The following is a 24,818-nucleotide window of genomic DNA, read 5'->3' on the forward strand; positions in this document are numbered from 1 at the left end:
GAAAGTACAGATGTGGCAAACGCTGCCGAGTTGCTTGTGTACATAAGATTCATTTCCCAAGAAATATTCGTTGAGGAAATACTGTTTTGTAAAGCACTTGAAAGTAGAACCACCCGGGAAAGAGATTTTTCAAGTGCTGAACGAATATATTAATTGAAATGGACTTGACTGGTCTCGTTGCGTGGGTGTGTGTTCTGACGGGGCCGCGGCTATGACTGGGAAGAACAGTAGGGTGACAGCTCTCATCAAACAAGGCCCCGAATGCGGCGTTCACGCACTGTATTTTCCATCGAGAAGCACTGGTGGCTAAACGGTTGGATGATGAGCTTAACCAGGTACTACAGGACGTAATACACGTAGTAAACTTCATTAAAGCACGGCCCTTGAAACAGACTTTTTCATGGGATTTAAAAATGAAATTTGAGACTCTTTCTCTCTCTAACTACTGGATGTATGTAAGAAATGACTTTCCCATCCTAGCTGAGAGTGCTCTGAAATTCCTTCTTCCTTTTGCAACCGTTTATTTGTGTGAGTCTGGTTTTTCAACTTTAAACGTACTTAAAACAAAACACAGAGCACGTCTAAATGTGGAGAGTGACATACGTGTTGCACTGACAGACATAAAGCCCAGGCTGGACTAACTATGTAGAAGCCACCAGGCCCATCCATCCCATTAATATCCTCTCTCTCTCTCAGTGTTGAATGTTGCAACCAGGCCAAGCACTCCCATTGACACACACACGCACACAAACACACACACACTCTCTTTAAGATCTTTCTTTTTCCATTCACTGACTGACACACACAGATACAATGTTGAAATTGCTGTTCCAGATTTTAAGATATTGAAATTACCATATATGATGATCTGACAACATCCACCCCCCCCCCCCCCACACACACACTCTCTCTCTTTAAGATCTGTCTTTTTCCATTCACTGACTGACACACACAGATACAATGTTGAATGATGAAATTACTGTTCCAGATTTGAAGATATTGAAATTACCATATATGATGATCTGACATACAAATGTTGTTATTACAACACTAATAAATGTCAATGGATGTTCACCCAGATGTTTTATTTGTTTATTTATTTACATTTGCCGTAGTAGGTATTGTCGATGGGTTCAATAACACATCATGCAAAAGGGGGGCCTTGGCCAGAATATATATATATATATATATATATATATATATATATATATATATATATATATAAGCATTTTCTGTCATTTTGCATGTCACATATAGCCAATTTTTTTAGTGATTGTCTTCACAGTAGTCTGGCTAACTGCGCCTAAATATATAAATAAATAAATATGACTTTTATCAGATTAAGAAAGCAAGTATAAATTAAACTTACAGTGTTTCACTACTAGACCAACAAAAATATGTTTGTATAAACTGAATTGGTTTGACTCATGCATGAGCTGTTACTTACTGAAATATATGAAGAATTGTTACACAGATATTGCCATACAACAGTAACTACAGCTGTCAAGCTTAATAAATAAATATTAAAAACATAAAATATATAAGTAATCTACATGTTTATTTTCGTGTGAAATCATTCTGATTATAACATTAATGATAAAACACAGTAAATCTTTCAATGTTATAACATTTGACCAATAAAAAATTAATGAACAAATCTGCATCTTACCTGATTTAAGTGGACCCTTGATTTGTAGGCTACCACTGTTATTGTGGCAAAATACAAATATTTCTTTACATTCTTAAAAAAAAAAAGGTTATAAAATTCTAAAGGACTGAAATTAACTGAATATTAAGTGATATTTACAATTACTTCTGTTAAAGGCAGATATTCCATGTTGTAAGTTTGGTAAACAATCCATATATCACCGAAGGCTTTCTAATAACCTTCATGTAAGACTGGCAGTATCCTCACTGAACCTCATCTACAAACAATAACTCCAGCTTTCTCTCTCTCTCTCTCTCTCTTTCTCTCTCTCTCTCTCTTTCTCTCTCTCTCTTTCTCTCTCTCTCTCTCTCTCTGAGACAGTGTTGCCGTAACCAAACATAAACTCTTTCCAGGTTGCTACAGTGTGTTCTCTTGTGAGTAAAAGGTTCATGCCTGAGGGAACTAGAGAAATATATTGTCGCACTAAGTTTTCCATTCTACAATATGTTGAAATGATCCACATATTTAAGGCTACTGTTTATGTTCATTTAATAGTACTGTTTACTCCTGTTTGTTTACAATGTTTTTACATAGAGTCATTATTCAAGCCTCAGTAGTATTTCAAAGGTATTCCTCATTTCCATGCTGGTGGTCTGCTCCCTCTGGTGGCCCTTTTTTCACACTTTATACTTCACAGGTATGTTTCTGTGTCAGCATGAATGGAAATAGTGCTGTTTTGTTTGTATGCAAACATTTAACCTTTATTTCCCAATTGAGAAAGTTAATATCCTCTGCAGGGATGCTGGATGGAGTTGTTGTCCTCAAGGCCACTCATACACATGGGGACAGTAAACTCTTAGAGTCGATTTTTTTAACACAATGTGACCTGTAGGAGGAAAACTTGTAAACAGGAGAATTCAACATAAGATGATTGAATGGATGATTCATTTATATAGATCTTTATTGTGTATTGTTGTACACCCAGAGCAAGGTGCGTGGAGTCTCAAGATCAATATCATTTATTTATCTTTTATATAGCCAGGAAAATCCCATTGAGACATTACAATCTCTTCTTCCAGGGAGACCTGGCCATGATGAAGATGTATATTGTTGTAGACCTATATTGTTTGATGAAACAAATCTTTTTAAAACAATCAATTACTATATGTGATTTAATTTAATCTTTTTTTCCACTGCCTTTGTATTTATAGTATGAGATTTTAGGAAAAAATTGCTGGTCAGAATTTATTTTGAGTTTACGAATAAAATATGGAAAAGGGGAGAGGACAAGAAAATGTGGTCTCAGTTTAATATAGATACTGGATAATTTTTTTTTTTTTAAATTCTAAAAAGATATATTTATTAGGATGACCAAACATACTTGTGCTTTCTAAAAAAAATATTTCATGCATTATATTAGTCTAGAACATGAACCATTTACAAGATTTCTTCATGATAATTAAACAGAGATGACATTACGTTCAAATTCATTGAAAGTGTCTGTATATTTTACACATTTTTGTTTATTTTTTCCACAGTTGATCACAGAAGATCACAGATATAAATTTTCCTTCCTCCACATTTGAGATATAGCCTAGGCTAACGCAGTAGTTTGTACAACTTTAGAATATCCCAAAGGGTTTAGAATAAAAATACTCGCTAGAATTCTGTATAAAGTACATTCAGAATGTTTGACAAATTCAACATCGTAAATGAGTCATAATAGAAAAACATTCACACATAATATCTGTGAACAGGAAAAACAATCAACATCATTTTTCTTAGAATCCAGTCATCTTATAAACATTTCACAGAAATAGAATAAAATAAATGATCATATGAATCAGTAGAGTGGTTTCGAATAAAATCTAAATTAAAAACATTCATTGTGTCATTGCCATGCACCTTTGCAAGTAGCCGACGTTTAACTCTACATATGCTTGCATTTTACAGACATGAGTTTTTGTTCAAGAGCTGGGATTATTTCACTTTAGACAAGAAAAAAACTAAAAATGATATTAAGATATCAGTGCCACAAAAATCATTACATCTGGGGGCTTTTGTTTTTGTTCTCTGATATTCAGTAGATTGTAAGATCACTTCAGTGCCCTCTGATGTCTCTGTTACGTGGTTCATGACTCAAACCAAAGTTCACTGACTGTCGCTCACAGGTGATTCCATGAGGAACTGCGGCGTTCTCTGCAAGTCAGAGCGGGTAGTGGGGCACGCTGATATGCTGGTGAAACGCGCCGTGGTGAGCGCCGTACAGCAGCTCCGAAGACGCACCGCTCAGCCCCGTGCATAGCGGCTCATGGTTGCTCAGGACCGTGGACAGATATTTGGCCTCTTCTGTGAGTCTTTTCACCTCTTTCCTGAGTGCCGCATTTTCCTTCTCCAAATTCTCACTCTCCTAGAGCACGAACAGAAAAGAAAATACATTTAATAATGCACATTTCCTGAAGAATATGTACACAGTAAAAATAAAAAGAAAATCTGTACAATTTTATTTAGCTGTGGTTGCCAGAATTTTACCCTAAAAATTCAGTTGCAACATTTTAGGGTTTACAGATTTAACTTAAATTTACAATTACAGACTGTAATTCATTAACTTATATAATGTTAATATACCAACCTAGTACTGAAGTACTGAAATCTGTTTTGTACCTTTATAATATACACAGATAACTATCAAAATCAGGTGGTGAAGAGAAAGCCACAATGAACTAAAGCTCACCACAAGCAGCTTTTCCACAAGCTGAGAAGCCCAATACTAATAGATTATTAAATATACAGTACAGACCAAAAGTTTGGACACACCTTCTCATTCAAAGAGTTTTCTTTATTTTCATGACTATGAAAATTGTAGAGTCACACTGAAGGCATCAAGGGCTATTTGACCAAGAAGGAGAGAGATGGGGTGCTGCGCCAGATGACCTGGCCTCCACAGTCACCGGACCTGAACCCAATCCAGATGGTTTAGGGGTGAGCTGGACCACAGACTGAAGGCAAAAGGGCCAACAAGTGCTAAGCATCTCTCGGGGAACTCCTTCAAGACTGTTGGAAGACCATTTCAGGTGACTACCTCTTGAAGCTCATCAAGAGAATGCCAAGAGTGTGCAAAGCAGTAATCAAAGCAAAAGGTGGCTACTTTGAAGAATATGACATATTTTCAGTTGTTTCACACTTTTTTGTTATGTATATAATTCCATATATAATTCCACATGTGTTAATTCATAGTTTTGATGCCTTCAGTGTGACTCTACAATTTTCATAGTCATGAAAATAAAGAAAACTCTTTGAATGAGAAGGTGTGTCCAAACTTTTGGTCTGTACTGTATATATATAGAGAGAGTGAGAGAGGGTGCACAATGTCATTCGCACAAACACTAAACACCATAATGAATAAATTATAAATAAATTTTTCACCATATAAATAATTTTTTTTGCAAACCCTGTCATACGTGCACAAACTGACAGTCACCACTTATAAGCTATTACTAAATATTGTAGAAACATAATTTTCTGTAAAATTGCTTTGTAACGATTTGTATTGTAAAAAGCACTATACAAATAAACTTAAAACTTGAATTGAATAATGGTGACATACATGAAACTGAAATATGCAATAAACATTAATATAACAACATTAGATGTAACATACAACCCTACTAAACATAACTGATAAGAAAAAAATAAGAAGAAACATAATATAAAAAATTAAAAAAAAACATCAAATTCGAAAAGCAACGCAGGGAATCTTGGGAATGTCAGTTTACAGGGTTTCACTGTAAATTATAAATTCTTTTTCAACTTTCAAAAATGGTATTTTACCCTAAAAATACATGAAATGTCTATTACAGTGTATATATAGTAGGGGAACTTACTGTTAACCATTTAAAAGGTTTTTACTGTAGCATTGTCACAGTTATTTACCATTAAATACATTATCATTTTTTTTCATTATACATTCCGCAGGACATGGATTTCAAGTTTCGTCCTCTAGAGGTCCTCACAGTTATAAACTCTACAAAAATAGTAGCCTACAATAATCATGGATTACATTAATTTCTACTTTACTTGTGGGCTTTTTATAATCCTCAGTAATCCTGGTTATTGAGTATTCAAGATTTCACGCTGTACATTTGTTAACCGTTAACGTTCCTATTTACATATTTATAAAGTCAATAACACTGATTGGTCGAATAGGCAAGTAGCCTAGTTTAATTATTCATGTTCTCTGTACAGTGACAGAATGTTTCACAAACGTTTCACACACCTTTATCTTTAAGAGACTGAAAGATAAATGGAAATATCAAATGTTATGAAAAATATTTTCACAATTAGGTAAGTAGTTGTTCACGAGTTAAGAACTCTTTGGTTTATGATTGGTCGTCTGTTGTTAAACAACTGACGTTATAACGTTCTTCTTTACCAATTTTTGAGATCATTAACGCTGAATGTTACCCAAAAGAGCCCCCAAGATGTAAAACAAATGAGGAAGAATCCATGACTCATCTGCATTGACCTCTGATATAGCTGCATAAATGTCCAAAGGTAAAATTTCAACTGGCCACATGTCTAATAATAATGGACTTGAAATAGATGAGTGCATACATATGTTTATTGGGCATTTTGTTTAGGTACTCTTGGGGGTCATGATGGTTCCCGCTCAGCGGCGTCACCGGCCTGTATTCTGCAACACGACTAGCTGCACCACTGCCTTCCAGTCACTCTAGGGTGAAAACCCTCTGACAAGCGTCATTCAACTTTATCTGCCCACAGCCCATAGCGACACCTTACCAGAAATGACAGCTGAACACTCCCCCTGACAGCCCACGTTTCTCAGGCAGGCCTCAACTAAAAAACACAGCATGAGAAGACACTACAGGAAACGTGTCATACGGAGGGAAATTTCAGCTTCCTGTTTATCGAGCTAAGCGTGAAGAGCGAAACCACATACTACACTGAGCTCAGAACAGCGAGTCTCCCTTAAACAGAATAGGTGCATGAGTTTCCTCTATAGCCTATTCAACTTTGGACTTGTTTTTGTTTGTCAAAGATATTTCATATCTTTGGATTTGAATAATTAATCGTAAAAATAATCTGTAATGTGGATATATAAAGTGAATTTGCACAAGCACTGAAAAGAATTGTTGTAGAAATAGAAATTGTTAGTAAATTTCACAATTAATCATAAAGAAATTGCAAGTAACACTTTGAGTTAAATGTGAAACTTTGAATTAGACGGACTGAAATAATATTTCTTGATACACATACTACATTAATATTTATTTAACTATTATTTATTTATGACAAAAAAAATTTTTTGACACAAAATTGACATTTTAAACTACGGGGGTTTTCCTTCACTTTTCATTTTAAAATGCAAATAGATTATTATTGTTAACTTAAACAAAAAATAGTTTTTGTTAATTAAAATAAAGCTGAACTCAAATAAAATATGAGTATTTGATAAAAAAGAAACACTTATTTGAATGCTGTCTTACATAAATAAATGTACTCGAATCTAATCAAATAAGAAATATAAAAAAATACAAATGACAAAACCACTAAACTAAATTACTAAAACTAAGAGTATAAAAATAAAATGCTATTCAAAATATTAATACAAACTATAATAATACCAGATACACATAGAGTCATGACCGTTACTTGATAAAATTTTATGTGTTTAATTAAGCATAGTCGGTGTAAGCACTCTCAATATTTATATCTGCTTATGTGTGACCTATATGTGCATTTCTCAATAATTATGCAACCTCAAAATTGAAATGATATGTGTTTCCTGGTAAGTGGTATGTGCCGGTCAGGGCAGCATCTCCCACTCTGTGTTTAACCAATTGAGTTCAAGGGAATTCGCATGAGGTCAATGTGTGTGTGTTTTATCAGATCACTGATGCTAAGAACTGCAGTGGGGGCTGTCAGGAGTCTGACAGCAGGTCAGCTAGCTAATCAAACGTCTTTCTTTCTGTGAGAAAAATGCTTAAGTTTTCTTTGACATCTGTGCATTTTCTGTAAATCAGACCCGATCTCATTCTCAAGCAGAATCCACTCTAATGACTAGTATACACTCTCTCTCTCTCTCTCTCTCTCTCTCTCTCTCTCTCTCAAAAAAAAGCAGACTACGAAGCTGTCAGAGGGGAAGTACACTAATAAAAGCTAATAGCTTATTTTCCTCTAAATAGTACATATTTACCTTAAAGTATAATTTGATTTTTAGCGTATGTGCCCAGACAAATGCACAGCCTTTCAAAATTGACATTTCATATCTTGCACGAAAGGAGTGCTCAGCACATGCACAATGCAAAGATTCATATTTTTTCAGTGTTTGCGCTTTTTCTCTCCATGGGTTATGAGTGAAAAAAATGTCTTTGTACTCGAGCTGAGTGTATATCAGAGAAAAATCCAGCTATATGGAAGGCCAAAGGGGCTAAAAGTCTTTAAACAGAACACTTGAAATTTGACCGTGTCAGTATGCACTGTTCGTTCACGTTAACATGCCAATTTTTAATGTGTTTCTTTTGTAAGTGTAGACATGCACAATGTTATTACAATGCACAGTTGTACCTTGTTTTGCTAAAGTAGCCTTTACATAGTTACATATTAGTACCTAAAGCAGGACTCATCAACCCTAAATCTCTGAATATGTCCTCCGAAACGCATTAGAGCGGACATAAATACGATCACTCATACCACAGGAGGAGTTTTGGGCTGCATTCTAGACGAAACTGGACAAGTGTAAATTTGAAATCACCAAAGAAATCTGACAACAACTTTTGCTCAAAAAGCGTCAAGTTGCATATTTTTTCAGGCTAGATCAACCAGTGCGCATACACAGTCCTAAGCACACATCTCAAAATTTTGACTGTTTCTATAGCATCCAGGACTTTTAAGGGCAGCTGCACTGACTTTACAGATTAGCGATTGGCTCTTTCATTCAGAAAGCAGGGCTTCCTGCGATTGAGTGGCCATATTGAACGTAGCATTTTTTCCCATTCAAAACTATATGAGTGACATGTCTTGGGTATTCTATAGTCTTTGTTAAAAGTATTAAGACAAACTTATCTTTCCAGTGCTGATGCTGCCAGCTCTCCTATTGCAGACTTTGATATTTTAATGAGCTCATAATTAATCAAATGCAACGCTTATCTTTTGATTTCGTTGACGTGAACTGAAATTTAAATATAGTGTGGGAATTGAAAATCTGGTTTATATCCGTTTTGCGATGGCACATTTATGTGGCAAAGTGTAAATGGAAACATTTTAACAAATTAGTTTGATATCAGATCAGTGAAAAAAGCATTAATGGCCAGGTATAAATAGGCCCAAAGTGTATATATTAGTATCTTTTGAAAGGGTATTTTTCCTCAGTTTTGTACTTTTTTTTTGGAGTGTAGAAGTCTGTTGAATTTAAAGGTGTAGTTCACTCCAAACTTAAAATTCATCCCCATTTTGTTTCAAATCTGTTTGATTTTTTAGTGCAACACAAAAGGAGAAATTTTGGAGAATCCAATGCAACAGCCATAGCTGACTCCAAAAACAACATAAAAATTGTGCATCATGTTCGAAACTTATAGACCTAGACCTTGGTCAGGGAATGCCATATTAAATTTTGACATGAATGAAAACAAGGCTGTGAAGGATAGGAGTACAGTGCGTTTAATGAATTGTAGCTTACTGTTGTTTAATGACATACCGATAGTTCAGCTGATGAAGATTTTTAGTAGACAAAAACTCTATAAAACTCTTTTGAAAGTAGTGAATTACGAACATTACAATGATCTTGATCTCATAAAGTCTAAGGCTATCCTTTAAAGCCACATTTTCTTCCATGTTAAATTCAATATGGTGTCTCATCTCACTATAAATAGGTCTTCTGAAGCCAACAACTGAAGTTTTCATTCAATTATTATCTCCTCTCAGCCGCAGCGTTCAAATCTCATATTTTCATATACTCATTTTCAAACTGTGTTTGATGTGTTAACAGGGCTCAAAACGGAACGTGACATTCAAAATTTGAATTTGCAGAAACATGAATGAAAACATCTTGTTTTGTGTTCCAGACAGTCACGCAGGTTTGGAACATGAAAGTGAACAAAGAACTTTAATCGTTGGTTGAATTATACATTTAATTCAACCAAAAATAAAGGTTCTTTATTGGCATTGATGGTTCTATGAAGAACCTTTTATCATCCATGGAGCCTTTCAAATGCACAAAAGGGTCTATAATGTCAAGAAAGTTCTTCAGATGATTCAAATGTTCTTCACACTGAGAAACACATTATTTTTGTTTTAAGATCTGTTCACATAAAGAAGAATCAAAAATGCATCTTCTATGGCATCGCTGTGAAAACCCCCTTTATTTTTAGAAGTATAGGATCTATTCTTGTAGCTGATGTAAAGATGAGCATAACTGCAGTGGCTCTGTTCTGCTGAGTTCCTGGAACAGCATGTGCATCGATCAGAGGAGTGAAAGGACATGAGTAATATCAGAGGGAAACACCCATATAACACAGATGCTGAATGAAAGTGATAGAGGGTTTTGGCTTTGACTAAAAGCCATATGCGATCCAAACGGTTTGACGACTGTTAGACAGGCGTGTGCCTGAATGTACAGAGCGCAGGAATGAATGCACGAATGCAAAGCATCACATTTTTGTAAGAATCAGTCATGCAGATTTGAGGACCGTTGTTGTTGTTTTCTTGATAAATTTCAGAGAATTTACAAGGTGCACGGCTGCTCGATTCAGCTGAGCATTTCACCCACGCAATGTAATTAATGCCAGAATCTGAAGCAAACAAGACCAGAGCCACAACAAGTGTGAAGCACGACAGAAGCCGTGACGCATCACCACATGGTCAGTAAAGTTTCATGTAAATACAGTCAGAGTCGATCCGCATCACACCTGTAACACAGCTGGACGCAGTGATGCTGGATGCTCTTCTATTCTTGGATTTAGCTTTATTTTATTCTCATGTTTCTTAAAATGTTTGCTCGTTTGGTTGTTTTGACTCAAAACTTATTATTTTGATTTGCTAAACCGTTGAAGTCACAGTTTGCAGCACTAAACAATGCAAGTTGGTGGTTAATGAGAACATGATTGTGTATCAGGTGTGTTATGGATGATGATTGTGGATGAAGTTCTCACCAGGTGCAGATTGTCAGCTTTCTGTGTTTGTCTCATTCGGCTCTTCTGCGCCGCGATACGGTTCTTCTCTCTCCTCATCACCTTCCTTACGTCATCCGACGAACCCTGAAAACCAGCACACACAAGTTCATGTGTAAGGCAGCACAAAACTTTCACGACAACAAGAATGACATTTGCAATCCTTTTTATTAGACATTTTCACAGATCCAGTCTTTTTGGCATTCCAGAAAACTTTTCAGGAGGGTTTCTGACCAGGATGTTGAGGCTGAAGGTCAAGTTTATCCTCCAGAGCATCTCCATGTATCCCAAGGTCAATGAATTATACACATACACAACAAACACAACCAAGGGCATGTGCATGTTTCTCCATTAATTTTATTTTACATACTATTAATTAATATCTTTAATTAGCATTTATTTTTTATATTTTCAGGTCATTTGAATTTTAGTAAGTAGTCTTCTTGTGATTTTACTGCAAATTTGTTACATACGTAAATACACATTGGGGTTGTCAAATCGATTAATCGCATCCAAAACAAAAGTTTGTATATGTATCTATATATATATATATATATATATATATATATATATATATATATATAGATATATATAGTACACGCACACACACATACATATATATATATATATATATGTATATATATATAAATATTTTTTGTTTCAACTTCTATTTATCTATGTATTTAATGTTTTTTATTCAGTTTTTTATGTTTATCTAATATTTTTATTTTATTTTAATTACCGAAAACGATTTTAAATGAACGTTAGTTTTAATTAATGACAAATAGCACTGTTCTCCATTAAACAATTCTGTTGCAGAGTTGTTGTTGTTTTTTATCCTAGTAGTTTAAAGAGCATTACTTGGGTTGAAAGCCTCCTCCATACCTGCATGTTTTTCACATGTTGTGGCAGACAGGTGTGACATTTTCAAAGACAGAGGGCAATCTTTTCCCATAACCCCAGCAGCCCCTGAGCTCTGACGTCCTTTACTGAACATCTGAACCCACAAGAATCAGACTGACTTTTTCCATATGACAAATTCCCCACAATAGAGACCCTCCAGAGGTGTGTGAATGTCTATGACTAGCTGTTTCAGGTTAATTCAGGGAAACTTTTGCTGTCAGACCCAGAAGTTCACAGCTGATCTAATTAAGGATAGATTCATCTTTGAAGCATTTAGCATCAGTTTACAGACATGCACTTCTCTAGTATTTGCAATGAATTAACTGGTATTTGGGTTATTTCAGTAGATGAATGAAGTCAGTTTTCCTAAACTCACACATGCTATGAACATCACAGAAACAACGTGTCACAATACTTAATTTTAAACCTATATATATAATATATATATATATATATATATATATACTTTTCAAGCAGCTTCAAAATAAATGGTACTTGTCTTGATATTTTGCTAATGCATTGACATTCATGTGTGGCTTAAGTGTCCAAACATTCTCTGTGGCCACTACTTGTAGATGCATGATGCATGTAAAGAAACTGAAGGAGGACTTTCACAGTTGCCATGTCTGAATCATGCTCTCTCAGTGATAAACATCTCTCGTCCGGTGAGGTTGGAGAGGGTGTAGTGGCCGTTGAAGTCAGATCACCTTCAGCTCGTATAGCCTCGTGCCATCTTAACGGCAGTTTCACAATCACTAACGTTTGTAAGACTCTCTCACAGCATGCTGTCAGTGAGTCAGTTACTCAATGCTAAAGCTGATTACCTTCATTAATATAGAAATAGCATGTGAACGGTTCAGTCAAGAGGTCTCATGACTTCCTCTCAGCAGAATCATAACCGTTCATACACATGTACATAGTGACATTCACACATCGCTGAAGGACAGTGCTGGAAATGCATGTAAAATCTACAAGAAAATAAGTGGATTTAGGTGTTTAGGTGTCGCATTCATATTTAACTTAATGTTAATTTTGTATGTTATATTCCATCTGGTTAGATTCATGTTGCATCATATGATTAATGATATATATAACAATTTTATTTAATTCATTAATTTAATACAAAATCAAAAATAATAAAAATACAGCTGTATTTTATGTTTCTTATATATATATTATATATTTTTACGTTAATAACAAAATATTTTTTAAATTGTGTATATATAAATGTTTATATTTTATACATTTTATAAATATTTTACATTATATAAAAAAAATTATATGCATTTCTTATCTCTTTTATTGTATTTTGAAATAACTTATTACATTTTAAACAAATTTATCTATATTGTTTGTCATTATAACAATGTAAATTAAGTAATGTTTTATTTGCAGGAAATTGGTGAAGTGTGTATGTTTGTATGTGTGTTTGCATGGTGCTGGTTGAGTTCTGTTACCTGTTTATTGCCCGGTGAGGGAGATTTGGTGTAGCTGGAGTCGTTGTTGTCAGAGCCCTGAGCCATGCCACTTCAGTCCCTGTGAAACCTTTGACCTCCTTCAGCGTCTGTCTTCTGACGGTGTCTTTCTATCAGCCTGTTTAACTATCTATCTGTCTGTCTCAGTCTATGTGAGACTGCATGTGTTCAGAAGAGAGATGTGAACTGATCGCGGTCCACTGAAGAATGAGTAAAGACTGCAACACTCGCACTCTTTCTTTTCTTGCTCTGCTTCACTCCCCCTCTCTCTCTCTTCGCCCTGCCTAATTAGCGATGTGTGATGTGGTAGTTAGAAAACCTCTACTGCACTAGACTGGAAGTCACATGCTTCCTGGAAACTTTGCATAAAGCTTCTTATCCGCAGCAAAGCTAAAGAGCTAATGAACCTTCACAAACAGGACAGAAAGATGAATGGAGTATCACATAGTCTCCACATGCACTGCGCACCAAAAAGTGTTTATAAACTTAAGCAACACTCAAAAATATCTGCAGGTCATTGCATTAGATAAGAAAATTGGAAATAAAGTTACAATAACTTTAAACAAAAACTGTTCATCAAAATAAATTGCTTGGGTTTTAAATGATAATACAATAAATATACAGCTGAAGATGAAGATAAAATATATTGTGTGACTTTGTGTTGGTGAAACATTAACGGAGCTGGATAGAAGTAACTTTTAATACATCCGCTAAAAATAACCAAAACATGAACTGATTAAAAGTCATTCAGCTACATATAATTATATAATAATTTATGTAATTAGATATGTACATTTTTATAATTATAAGCTATAAGTTTAATTATAAATAATATTTATGTAATATAATTGATACATTTATTCACTTAGCAGATGCTTTTATCCAAAGCGACTTAAGGCCCATTCACACCAAGCACGATAACTATAAAGATAACGATAAAGATATAGTTCTAAAAATCAATCTCAGTGTTAAAGAATAGCAGAGTGCTTACCACAGCTATAACGATAAAGGCACAGAGAAATAATTTTTTTCCAGTGGATAAAAACATTGAGAGGCAATCAGAATCAATCCTACTATAATGAGCTAGAGAATTTAAAGCAGCAGACGATCATGCCCCTAGAATAAACAGACGATATAATTTGCTGGTGTGGACGCTAATATAGTTATCTTTAAAGTTATAATTTTTGGTGTGAACGGGGCTTTACAGAGGAGAACAATAGAAGCAATCAGAACAACGAGGCAGCAACACTATACAAGTGCTGTGACAAATCAACTGTGGGCGGCAGATCCTTTTTCTATTTGGAGGCTAAACTCTGGAATAACCTACCTAACATTTTTCAGGAGGCAGACATACTCTTGCAGTTTAAATCTAGATTAAAGACCCATCTCTTTAACCTGGCTTACAAATAACACACTAATATGCTTCTACTATCCAAATCCGTTAAAGGATTTTTAGGCTGCATTAATTAGGTAAACCGGAACCGGGAACACTTCCCATAACACCCGATGTACTTGCTACATCATTAGAAGAATGGCATCTATGCTAATATTTGTCAGTTTCTCTCTTATTCCGAGGTCACCGTAGCCACCAGATCCAGTCTGTATCCAGATCAGAGGGTCACTGCAGTCACCCGGATCCAGTACGTATCCAGACCAGATGGTGGATCAGCACCTAGAAAGGACCTCTACATCCCTGAAAGACAGCGGAGACCAGGACAACTAGAGCCCCACAAGACCTTGTCTCAGATGACCACCAGGACAAGACCACAGGAAACAGATGATTCTTCTGCACAATCTGCCTTTGCTGCAGCCTGGTATTGAACTACTGGTTTCTTCTGGTCAGAGGAGAACTGGCCCCCCAACTGAGCCTGGTTTCTCTCAAGGTTGTTTTCTCCATTCTGTCACCGATGGAGTTTCGGTTCCTTGCCGCTGTCGCCTCTGGCTTGCTTAGTTTGGGTCACTTCATCTACAGCGATATCGTTGACTTGATTGCAAATGATTGCACAGATACTGTTTAAAATGAACTGAGATGATGACATTACTGAATTCAATGATGAAGTGCCTTTAACTGTCATTTTGCTTTATTGACACACTGTTTTCCTAATTAATGTTGTTCAGTTGCTTTGACGCAGTCTTTTTTGTTTAAATCGCTATATAAATAAAGGTGACTTGACAAGTCTCAGTCTAGCACAGTACACATACAGTAGCTTTTTTTTATAGAATAGAATAGAATAGAATAGAATAGAATAGAACAGAAGTAAATGCTAGTATTAATTGGTCATCTGCTGGCAGAAAAGATGTGTTTTTAGATGTTTTTTTCTAAATGGCTAATGACTCGGCTGCTCAAATTGAGATAGGCAGGTCATTCAATCAGCTGGGAACAGTCCAGGAAAAGGTCCATGAGAGTGATTTTGTACCTCTTTGGGATGACACCACAAGGCTTCGTTTAGTAGCAGAATGCAAGCTTCTGTTAAAAAGCGCTTAGGTTTAGGTATAACGGTGCAGCGCCAGTTTTTGTCATGAAGGCAAATATCAGTACTTTGAATTTAATACGAGCGGCTTCTGCTAGCCAGTGTAAACTAATGAAGAGGTGTAATGTGAGCTTTTTTCAGCTTGTTAAAGACTACTCTTGTTGCTTGATAATATATGTGGCAAGGCCCGCCAAGAGATCATTACAATAGTCCAGTTTAGAGAGAACAAAAGCTCGGACAAAGAGTTATGCGGCCTGCTCTGATAGGAAGGGTATAATCTTCCTAATGTTGTAAAAGGAAAAATCTGCAGGACCAGGCCGTTGTAGCAATATGGTCTGTGAAACTTAACTGCCCATCAATCACAACTCCAAGATTCCTGGCTGTCCTGAAAGGAATTATGGTTGATGAATCCAACTGTAAAGAGAAGTTGTGATGCAGTGCTGGGTTGGCTGAGACCATGAGCAGTTCTGTCTAAAGCTGGCCACACACTATAGTAGAGATAGGCAAATCCGGTCCTGGAGGACCACTATCCTGCAGAGTTTAGCTCCAACCCTAATTAAACACACCTGAACAAGGCAATCAGTGTTTTCGGGATTACTAGATAGATACAGGCAGGTGAGTTTTTATGAGGGCTGAAGCTAAACTCTGCAGGATAGTGGCCCTCCAGGACCGGAGTTGCTTATCCCTGCACTAGAGGATTTTAAGGCCAATTTTGAGCCTGATTTGCTCCCCCGAATGATCGGGGGATGTGGCCGGATTCGCGGCCTGTTCCTAATGATTATTTGTCCAAAAATCCTCTATTGTGTGGTGTCATTAAGATTATGGAACTACTCTTGATCTTGCTGCCTCTGACCCACGATAGCCAATGAGAGCAAGCAAGTGTCACTTACCAGATGTTGCGTGCTTCTATAGCTGAAACTTGGCAGCTACAAAAATGCCACAAAAGCAGATTACTGAGAAAGATTATTACCAATACACTTTTTTAATACTTTGTTTTTCACTGTACAACAGTATGCGCGCCGGGAGAGCCAGTTGACAACTTTGACTGTTCTCCATTTGTTTTTCTTCTCTAGTCAAGTTTGATCTCGAGTCTCTGTGAGATTTCGTGTGACTCTAAAACCTTTCCTACAATCAACAAGTGTTTTGTCTCTCGGTCTGGTTGAATCGTCTAGTTTGCGTTCAGAGGATTACAAGGCTGAAAAATCATTTGAAACTGTTTTTATGTCCGTGGTCTTTAAATTGAAGGTGATGGTCTTTCATCCAGCTAGAAATGCCTGTCAGACAGGCTGCAATGTAAACAGCTACAGTCAGATCATCTGGTTGCAATGAGAAGTAGAGAGTGTCATCAGCATAGCAGTAATAAGAAAAGCAATGCTTCTGTATGACAGATACTAGTGATGACATGTAGATGGAGAAAATAAGTGGTCCAAGCACTGAGCCTTGAGGAACCCCAGTAGCAAGAAGTTGTGATTTAGAAACTTCACCCTTCCAAGACACCCTGAAAAACCTACCTGAGAGGTAAGACTGGATTTTTATGTGTCTTTATTTTTTTATTTATATGTAATTTTATTATTATATTTATCATTAAAATATTTATAATTTTTAAATGAAGGATATATATATATATATATATATATATATATATTCAGAATGTATGAAGATAACTTTTAATATATCCACAAAAAATCACCAACTAATTACAGATGATTCAGCAAAAATTATGTTTGTAGTCCAAATATGTTTTGGTCCACTATAACATCTATTTAGCTCTTGGAGTTAAATTTAACTCGGTCTAATTTAACTCTATGTGAATTGATTTAATACTGCCAAGTTTGCTGTGTAGTAATTTTGGCAGACTGCATCCCGAACGCCTGTGTGTGTGTTTGTGTGTGATACACAGAGAGACAGACTCATTAGTGCTGTTTACAGAGTGAAGTGTCAGTATTCCTATTGCTCATGATCTGAACAAACCCATAACAGAAGTGTTAAACATTGTTACAGACGTGAATGATTTCTCATAAACATGCTGCTTGTTGACGTGGCGTCTTTTTATAGCAACAATGCTAAAAAACACATTATTAGCTTCTGCACAGCCATAGCATTGAAGTGGCAGGTTTTAATGGGGAAGCACCCCTCAAATTGTCTTAAGAAAATATATGAAAAAAATATATTAAAAAATTTTTTTTAATAAAAGATATATATATATTATTTAAACAAATTAAATTTAAAAAAAAATAATTATATATATATATATATATATACAATTTTATTTAGTTTTTTTTATTTAATTTAATTTGTTTAAATAATAATTTTATAGTAATAAAATAATATACCACTCAAACTTTCATTAGAAAATATATGAAAATAAGTAATTGTTTTTTTAATTATTATTTTTATTCATTTTTATTTTATTGAATTAAACATGATCTTTTTTTATAATAATAGTCATGTTAATAACTTTATAGGATAAAAACTACACAGCAACATTTAAAATATTAAATCAAGAGCAATTTAAGAACAGATATGATATAATTTTGAATAACTTTTAATGTAATATTTGCCCATTGAAGAAAATAAAAAGAATGAACCATAAAAGATTATTGTATTTATTTTAATACTTTATTTTATTTTACTTGTTTAATAATACTTTAAGAGTGATACCTCAGCTGCATAGCAACACAAAATAAAATAAAAACACACTAAAAAAACACTCAAGCTCAGAGAATATGGAAAGGTTTTATTTAACTGATTTTATTTTGTTTTGTTTCCTTTTAATATTTTATTGTTTTACATATTTTTTTTATTCTAGCCTACTTCTATTTCAATTATATTTCTATTCTATTTGTTTTAAAAGTAATGCGAGTTACGTAATCAGATTACTTTTTTCAAGTAACTAGTAAAGTAACGCATTACTTTTTAATTTACAAGAAAGTAGAAATACAATAATGTGCATACGAGGATTTAAGTCTTGAAGATATAAAGTAAATAAATTAGGTGTCATCAGCGCAGAAACTATGATCCACTTACTATACATAATCCATTATTGCAATGTATTTGTTAAGCCCTCGGGGAAGTCGTGGCCTAATGGTTAGAGAGTCGGACTCCCAATCGAAAGGTTGCGAGTTTGAGTCCCGGGCTGGCAGGAATTGTGGGTGGGGGGAGTGCATGTACAGTTCTCTCTCCACCCTCAATACCACGACTTAGGTGCCCTTGAGCAAGGCATCGAACCCCCAACTGCTCCCCGGGCGCCGCAGCATAAATGGCTGCCCACTGCTCCGGGTGTGTGCTCACAGTGTGTGTTTGTGTGTGTTCACTGCTCTGTGTGTGTGCATTTCGGATGGGTTAAATGCAGAGCACAAATTCTGAGTATGGTTCACCATACTTGGCTGAATGTCACTTCACTTTTTTTTTTTTTTTTTTACCCGCGCTAATAACATTAGCACAGAATCAGTTCAGAATCAATCACCAAAAGAACCAGTTCGGTTCAGACGCGCAGTGAGTCAGTCGGCTTCACCCTGAATCACGCATGCGCAGTATCATCAGCTCCTCGGTTCTCGAATCGGACGCGTCCGAGAGAAACGGTTTTCGGTTCAGTGTACTGATGATCCGAAAACCGATGCAACCGGTTCTTGACTCGAGAACGAGAATCTCTCTAACCAGCACGTGCTGCAGTTCAGTTTCATCAGTTGCTCGTGTTCATGTTCTGTTTACTACAAACTCAATTTGTGAAAGTATCATCATTAACTATAAATACAGTAGCCTACAGATATTTCATAAATCATCCTTTATTCCTATTAAAGTCCATAGAGTCTTTAGAGTCTGAATTATTGTCCAACATCCCATCATTTTGGCCTATACCTACAATATACAGATTAGAAACATTCATCTGAAAAAAAAAGCAAAATATAATATAGATATTTTATCTGATGTTTAACAAAATAATAAAAAAATTACACGCATGCGCAGTATCATCAGTTCATCGGTTCTCAAATCGGACGCGTCCACAGTAACGATTCTCGGTTCAGTGTACTCGTGATCCGAAAACCGATGCAACCGGTTCTTGACTCGAGAACGAGAACTGCTCCAGCAGAGGGCGTGTTCGTTCGTTATCTGGCTCAGCTCGGTGTTCATCTCCAGTTCTCTCTTCACAGCAGTTCAGTCAGTGTACTGTTTGAGTCCATGAATTACTCCGGGATATTGGTTTATTCTGACTCAGAGGGAGTGTCAGCCACATTAAAAAAGTTAACATCTTAAGTCATTTGTGGATTAATGCTTATTGGAGACGCGAACCGTTTCAAACGATTCAGTTCGATTTTGTGAACTGGTTCAACCGGTTCACTAAGAAGAATCGGTTAAATTGAACGATTCGTTCACGAATCGGACATTACTACTCCTGTCCCCATACTGGGAGAAATCGGAAGTACAGAAGCGTTGTGTGTGCTGTGTGAACATGATGTAGTTCTAGACTAAATGTGATTGTGCATTAATTCATCCCACTCGCAAAAAAACCTGATTTAGCATCCATCAATTAAAACACTGAAATGCAAACTCAGAATATGATGCAAACCTGCAATAATTAAATATGTTAAATAACACATATGTATCTAATCCCATTTGATTAATTAATGTCTTTTTTGCCGACCTTTGATGATCCAGTTTCAACCATACTAATAAGCAAAAATGACTTTAGATAAACTAACAATTGTGTTTCATTGTTTTTTTATTGCTGAAGAATGTGGAACCTTCTTCCTCTTTACTTTTCCTTCAGCCTGAGGTTTGTTCGTTACACTTTTTGGTGTGAAAGGGCATTTACATTTGCTATGAATAGAACTTCTTAAATTCAAAACAATCAAGCCCTGCTAATTTTTAAAAAGTAGGCTAACGCAAAAGTAACATAACGCATTACTTTCCATAAAAAGTAACTAAGCAATGTAATTAACTTTCCCCAACACTGTTGCTTACATTTAACTTATTTTGCAGTTATCTTTTGTTATGGCAGTAATAAATGGAAAGAAACTGAATTTGAAATTTAATTGATAGGCAGAGAGAGCAACAGAGCGTGTGTGAGAAAGAGAGAGAGGGAAGGAGTGAGAGAGGTGCTTCCCCTTCTACTGTGGACTATTTGAGCAGGTGCACTGATACACTCTATCACTTAAGCTCAAAAATTCCACATGACTTCACCCTCCACATTACCATAAGGTCAACAGCAGCAGAATTTTTTAAGCAGCAGATTTTCATAAACGCCGTTGGTGACAGATCTCCCACCAGAAGTCCGCTGACAATCCAGTGGCGCCAAAAACAGTGCATTTACTGTCAGTGATGCAATTGCCGCCCAGTGCCAAGCAGTGAAAGCAGAGCTCCACATAAACACAGCCTTCCCCAAAATGACACAGAAATTTCAATAAAAGTGGCCTCATGGTTTCTCGCTTTCCTCATCATGAGAAACTGTGTGAACTGCTGGGATTTCTGAGCTGGAGATTGCTTTAAATGCAATGATGGAGGAGGAAACAGAAACTTATTAGCCTTGTTTGCTAAGGCAAGCATAACATTAATATTGCTCTTACAGAACAAACCGCTCGATCTGAAGTGGACATGTATGCTAGTACCTTTCTAAATATAACACAGATAAAACAGCCAAGAAACTCCTAAAACATATTATAAAAACTTACTATTCAGAGCACTGTAGCATTTGCTTCAATAGCACATTTTCATTTATATTTATTTGTCAGACGCTTAGAAATATATAGCGTATATATAGTTTCTATGTTTGTGAAATTAAGACTAAACCACAAAATATCAGCAAAATTTGATATACACTAACATTCAAAAGTTTGGGGCAGTTTAATTTTACTATTATTTTTATACTATAATAGTTTTATTAATATTTTAAATTCACTTTTATTTATATTTGTAGTTTTTTGTTGTAATTATTAATGAATTTGTTTTGTATTTTTTTTTTAGTAACATGCTTTTTTTAGTTTTTATTATTTTTAAATTTTACAATTTATATTTAATTTATATCGATTATGATCATTTATAAATAAATAAGCAAACACATAAATATATATGATAAAATTACACAACTCATAAATATATAATAATGTTATTTATTTATATATTTTTCACTTTTAGTAACATAAATTTGTCATTTTATCATATTTGTTTCTTTGCTTATTCCAGTATGTCAGTGTTTGAATATCCCATGTTTTTCAGTTTACTAACATTACTGTGTTTTTTTGCACCTCAGTGTTTGAATATGTCAAGTGAACTATGATATTTGATGATACTTTTCTGCAGTTAAAAAGCTACCCGTTTATAATTATTGCATGGGAAAAGCAGTGTGTTCTTCTTAAATTTCTCCTGTTGTGTTTCATGAGTAAAATGAGGATGACTAAAAATTGAACTGTCAAGCCTGAGAAAACTATTTCTTTAATTGCTGCCTTTAAGTTGAAAACAAAATCAAAATGATTTTAAGCTTGGAGTGAAAACGATGAGCGCGTCTTTCTGAAGGTTTTAGGGATCTGTGTGGGAAGGCCGCTTGCATCTTTACTGAACACGTTTGTTTGTTTGCCGTTTAACGCCTAATCTTCAGCAGTCATCGTGTATGCTGGGCAGCGTGTGTGAGTAAGATGAGAAGCCACAGAGATGTGAATGGATATTTTGCTATTGTGCTGCACTTACTGGATACTCCACCTACACACACATCACGAATCAGTCAAAGCTTCTTCTCAAGGCCTTGCACTGAATTCTGAAAGATCACTAGTCAACATCCACAGATGCTCATCTGAGCGCTTGCTCCCTCCAGATCAGTTCAGATGCATTCTGCACGCTCAGCATAAGAATACAAACGCTAGCCTTCAAAAATGAGGGGTCAGTGACACTTCCGTTTTGAAAGAAATTAATACTTTTGTTCAGCAAGTATGCATTAAATTTGCCAAAAAGGTTAATAGGTTAAGAGCTGCTGCTGTTGAACGTGATGTAGATCTGATGCTCGTGTGAAATTGAAATTGAAGAGCATGCACTACGAGCAGGACAGGAAGATTAGTGTTTACTGACATATGACAAAATTAGCATGTAAAGACACACACACACACACACACACATACATATATATATATATATATATATATATATATATATATATATATTGCACACACATATATATATATATATATATATATATATATATATATATATATATATTGCACACACATATATATATATATATATATATATATATATATATATATTGCACACACACATATATATATATATATATATATATATATATATATATATATATATATATATATATATATATAGAAATAATGTAGTTGGTATATTTAAAAAATGTTTTAATGTGAAACAGCTGAAAGCAAGGCTGTGAGTGTGGGATGTTCAGTTTTTAGTAAGTCGTACTAAAGGTCATAGGTTAATTTTCTGGAGTTTTTTCTCTTTTTTTACTGGAATTGTAAGGGTCATTAAAAAATTTGGTCAATTTACCAATCAACATCATCCAGACAGACAACAACACAAAAGTCACGCCACGAGTAAACAATCACCTGAATCCAGCTGAGGAATATCAGAGCACTTACCCATGATTCCCAGTGACTGACAGTTCTCTTCCAGCTCGGAATATATATATATATATATATATATATATATATATATATATATATATATATATATATATATATATATATATATATTAATATCCTTATTGATAAATAAAAAAAAATACAAATATAAAATGTCATGTTAATGAGTAACAACAATAAATATACAATAAAATGCAAAAGCAGAAATACTGAAACAATGACATAAAACAATCAGACAGACAAATAAATTAAACTGAAATACAAATAAATTAACATATTCAGATATTGAATTAGGGAATAATTATACATTTTAATAAAAAATTATATTCAAGTACTGTCTTGCCAAAATATAGTAAGTTAATTAGACACTCAATTATGAAATAAATTAAATATTGACATACCAATATATTACATTATTGAATAACCTACCGATATAATGAAAATTAAAATACAAAATAAATGTAATATTTAAACAGACATGCTGAAATAAAAAAAAGAAAAAGAAAAAAGGAAGGAAGGAAGCACTGAAATATAGATGAGTACAAAAACAATGTCATTCAGATTAAATTAATGACTGAATAACCTGATTAAAAAAAATTATTCTGACAACCTGACCTGCATAAATAACCTTTGAAAATAATAAGAACCATAATACGGAATAATAATAATAATAATAAAATAATAAAATAAAAAAAATAATAAAATAATAATAATAATACGGAACCATACAGAATAAATTATTGAAAAACTGAATACTCGACTGAAATACTGAAAAAAAATGCTAAAAGATGCTGAAAAATGGACATTCTAAAATAGTGAAATATGTGAAAGACTCTGGAGAGTTAAATAAGATTAGCTGGATTTGTGATCTCAGTGTAAGAAGTGCTGTTTTTAGGTCACTGCGGTCGCTCTCATGAGTGATTTGGAGCTGTTTGTGTTCAGATCTGCCTGTTGAAATCTCACAGTTCTTGAGGTAGGACTCAGTGGCACTCAACCAACATTTCTTTCCCTCAAGCGCTTGGAGAAACAGGGTGAGGAGCAGATTCTGACAGCCTCCCACGTGAGAAACATGTTCTGCCAAAAAGACGCATTTTAAAAGGCTGGAAACTGCTGAGCAGAAGGTCAGACATTTGATCAAAGCAGCTTTCAGAGCGAGAAAGTCTGAAGCCAGACCTCAAGAAAAGCTGATCAACCCAATTCTGACGTGACAAAAAGAACTAAAGACAGAAAATGAACACTCAAGCCGGCTTTCAGCTGTTTTCATCAAAGAGGCCCTAAATGCAAACTAATCAACACGTACAAAGGCATGAATGTCACTGTGTTCAGCTTTTCCTGCCAAACATTTCACAAATGATAAACCAACAGAGCTGCCATTCAGACTGAACGCTGCAAAAGTATTTGGACACATATATTCATGTCTTAAATGTCCAAATACAATTTGGGGTTATTGTACTATAGTGGAAAAATGCATAAAATAGACTAAATTCTGAAAGGAGAAAACCACAGGATCAGTGGAAAACTCCTGCAAGTCAATG

At 34.9% G+C, this 24,818-nt stretch overlaps 1 protein-coding gene across 1 annotated transcript; it reads right to left on the minus strand.

Moving 5' to 3' along the window:
• Nucleotides 1–2,991: 2,991 nt before the first annotated feature.
• On the minus strand, nucleotides 2,992–13,719 carry batf (basic leucine zipper transcription factor, ATF-like). Its single transcript, XM_059513442.1, has 3 exons — nucleotides 13,197–13,719; nucleotides 10,819–10,923; nucleotides 2,992–4,058 (listed from the first exon to the last, which is right to left on the minus strand). Exons 1-3 carry the CDS (start codon nucleotides 13,260–13,262, stop codon nucleotides 3,855–3,857), a joined length of 375 nt encoding a protein of 124 aa, XP_059369425.1. The 5' UTR covers nucleotides 13,263–13,719; the 3' UTR covers nucleotides 2,992–3,854.
• Nucleotides 13,720–24,818: the final 11,099 nt, after the last annotated feature.

This window comes from Carassius carassius, chromosome 27 (assembly GCF_963082965.1).
Source record: "Carassius carassius chromosome 27, fCarCar2.1, whole genome shotgun sequence".
Lineage (NCBI taxonomy): Eukaryota > Metazoa > Chordata > Actinopteri > Cypriniformes > Cyprinidae > Carassius > Carassius carassius.